A 1854-nucleotide genomic window follows, 5' to 3' on the forward strand; every position below is an offset into this window, starting at 1 on the left:
AGCTAAGTCTTGATAATGAAGTACTCTGCAACACTATGACAAGTGTATATGGCAATGACTTCCCCTGTTTTCTTCCAAAGCAACCAATGACCAGGACCAGCTTCATGGGCCTATCATTTGCCTCTGCATTCAGAAGGGTTCGGTGCTTGGTTTAATGCGCTGTTCTTATTAATTTCTCTTAGACTCTATTTTTTTTTAAATTACCAAACAGATTTCTTTCTCAGAATTCAAAACATTATGTGAGAACATTTCCTGGCCTAGACAGAGATCCAGCTTCTCACACCTCAGACTCAAATTCATGATATTTCAACCACATCCGTGCAAAGGACATGAACTCATTCACAGAAAACCAAACACCACATGTTCTCACTCATAAGTTGGAGTTGAACAATGAGAACATATGGGCATAGGGAGGGAAACATCACACACTGGGGCCTGTTGGGATGTGGGGGGCAAGGGAAGGAATAGCATTAGGAGAAATACCTAATGTAGATGACAGGTTGATGAGTGCAGCAAACCACCATGGCACATGTATACCTACATAACAAATCTGCACATTCTGCACATGTATCCCAGAACTTAAGGATATTTTAAAAAAGAATTCATACAAGGTAGGGGTTCAAAAAAAAATTCGAAGTACTGTGGGTCAAAGTAGTAGATTATGGAGATAACCATCTTCACTGCCACTGCTGCAGCTCTTGCCATCAGGATGGAAGACAACACTGTTGATAGGTCCAAAGTGCCCCTTGACTCTTCTGAACTCTTCCTCAAAGGCCAAATGAAAGAACCCAGACTCAAATTTGCCAATCTTGGTGGAGGCTGTGGTTACATCCATGGCTTCCTGACCACTGCCCAGCACAACATGATCATAGCTGGGAAAAATGGTAGCTGAGCTGATGGGATGTTCTGTTCAGAAAGTCTTCTGATGTTGAAGAGCTGTGGAGTCAAAAAGCTTGGCTGTGTTGTCCTTGGATGCAGTGACAAACATGGTCATGTCCCTGGATAAATGGGTGTCACTGATCTGCTGGGAGTGCTCCTTAACATTCACTAACACCTCTCCAGACTTGGCACTATACTGGTTGAGCTCCCCACTCTCATGGCCTGCAATGATGCTCTCCCCAAGGGGGCTACAAACAGCACTAGTGATTTTAGAGTCACTGCAAGGGATCTTCATGTAGGACTCATTGTTGCCAGCCCGGCTCAGATCCCGCAGGTCAAATAAATTCACAAAGCACTGGTAGCTCATCTGCTTCTCTGTGGAGAACGTGATGATGTTGCCCCCAAAGTCAAAACTGCAGATCCAAACAGCTGAATTGGTCTTGAGTAGGACCAGCTGTTTCCCTGTTTCACAGGCCCAGAGATGACAGCTGTTGTCAGCTGAATGGGTGAGGACATACTTGGCATCCCAGTCAGCATCCACACAGCACACAGCTCTGGTATGGCCCATGTAGGTGCCCAGCCTCTCACCATTCACAGAGTAGCATGCATTAATGATAGATTCCTTGGCCATGGTGAAGAAGTCTCTTTCATGGTTATACTTAATCTGCTTAATAAACCACTCATGGCAGGATCAGCTTCATCCCAGCAGTGATGCAAGGAAAGCTGCAACTGATTCTATGTTTTACATGTCTGATTTAACAAAGACTATGTATGCAAGCAGAAGAGACCAAGTAGGCACTATCTCTGTGCTCTCCCATTCTTGTCATTCCACTTGCATGTAGTATCACTCCACGAGCACGGAATTCTGGTGGATCCAGGAAGCATGGGAGTTAATTGAAACTGGCAGTGGGGACAAGTATGTTGCACTTATGACTAGGTAATGCGGCCCTAGAGGTCACATTTTCCAATTGAACC

At 44.8% G+C, this 1854-nt stretch overlaps 1 protein-coding gene across 1 annotated transcript; it reads right to left on the reverse strand.

Annotated features, from left to right (window-relative positions):
* Positions 1–633: 633 nt before the first annotated feature.
* On the reverse strand, positions 634–1603 carry LOC108316799 (eukaryotic translation initiation factor 3 subunit I-like). Its single transcript, XM_037745104.1, has one exon. The coding sequence runs from the start codon at positions 1508–1510 to the stop codon at positions 911–913; it is 600 nt and encodes a 199-aa protein (XP_037601032.1). The 5' UTR covers positions 1511–1603; the 3' UTR covers positions 634–910.
* Positions 1604–1854: the final 251 nt, after the last annotated feature.

This window comes from Cebus imitator, unplaced genomic scaffold (assembly GCF_001604975.1).
Source record: "Cebus imitator isolate Cc_AM_T3 unplaced genomic scaffold, Cebus_imitator-1.0 Scaffold192, whole genome shotgun sequence".
Classification (NCBI taxonomy): domain Eukaryota; kingdom Metazoa; phylum Chordata; class Mammalia; order Primates; family Cebidae; genus Cebus; species Cebus imitator.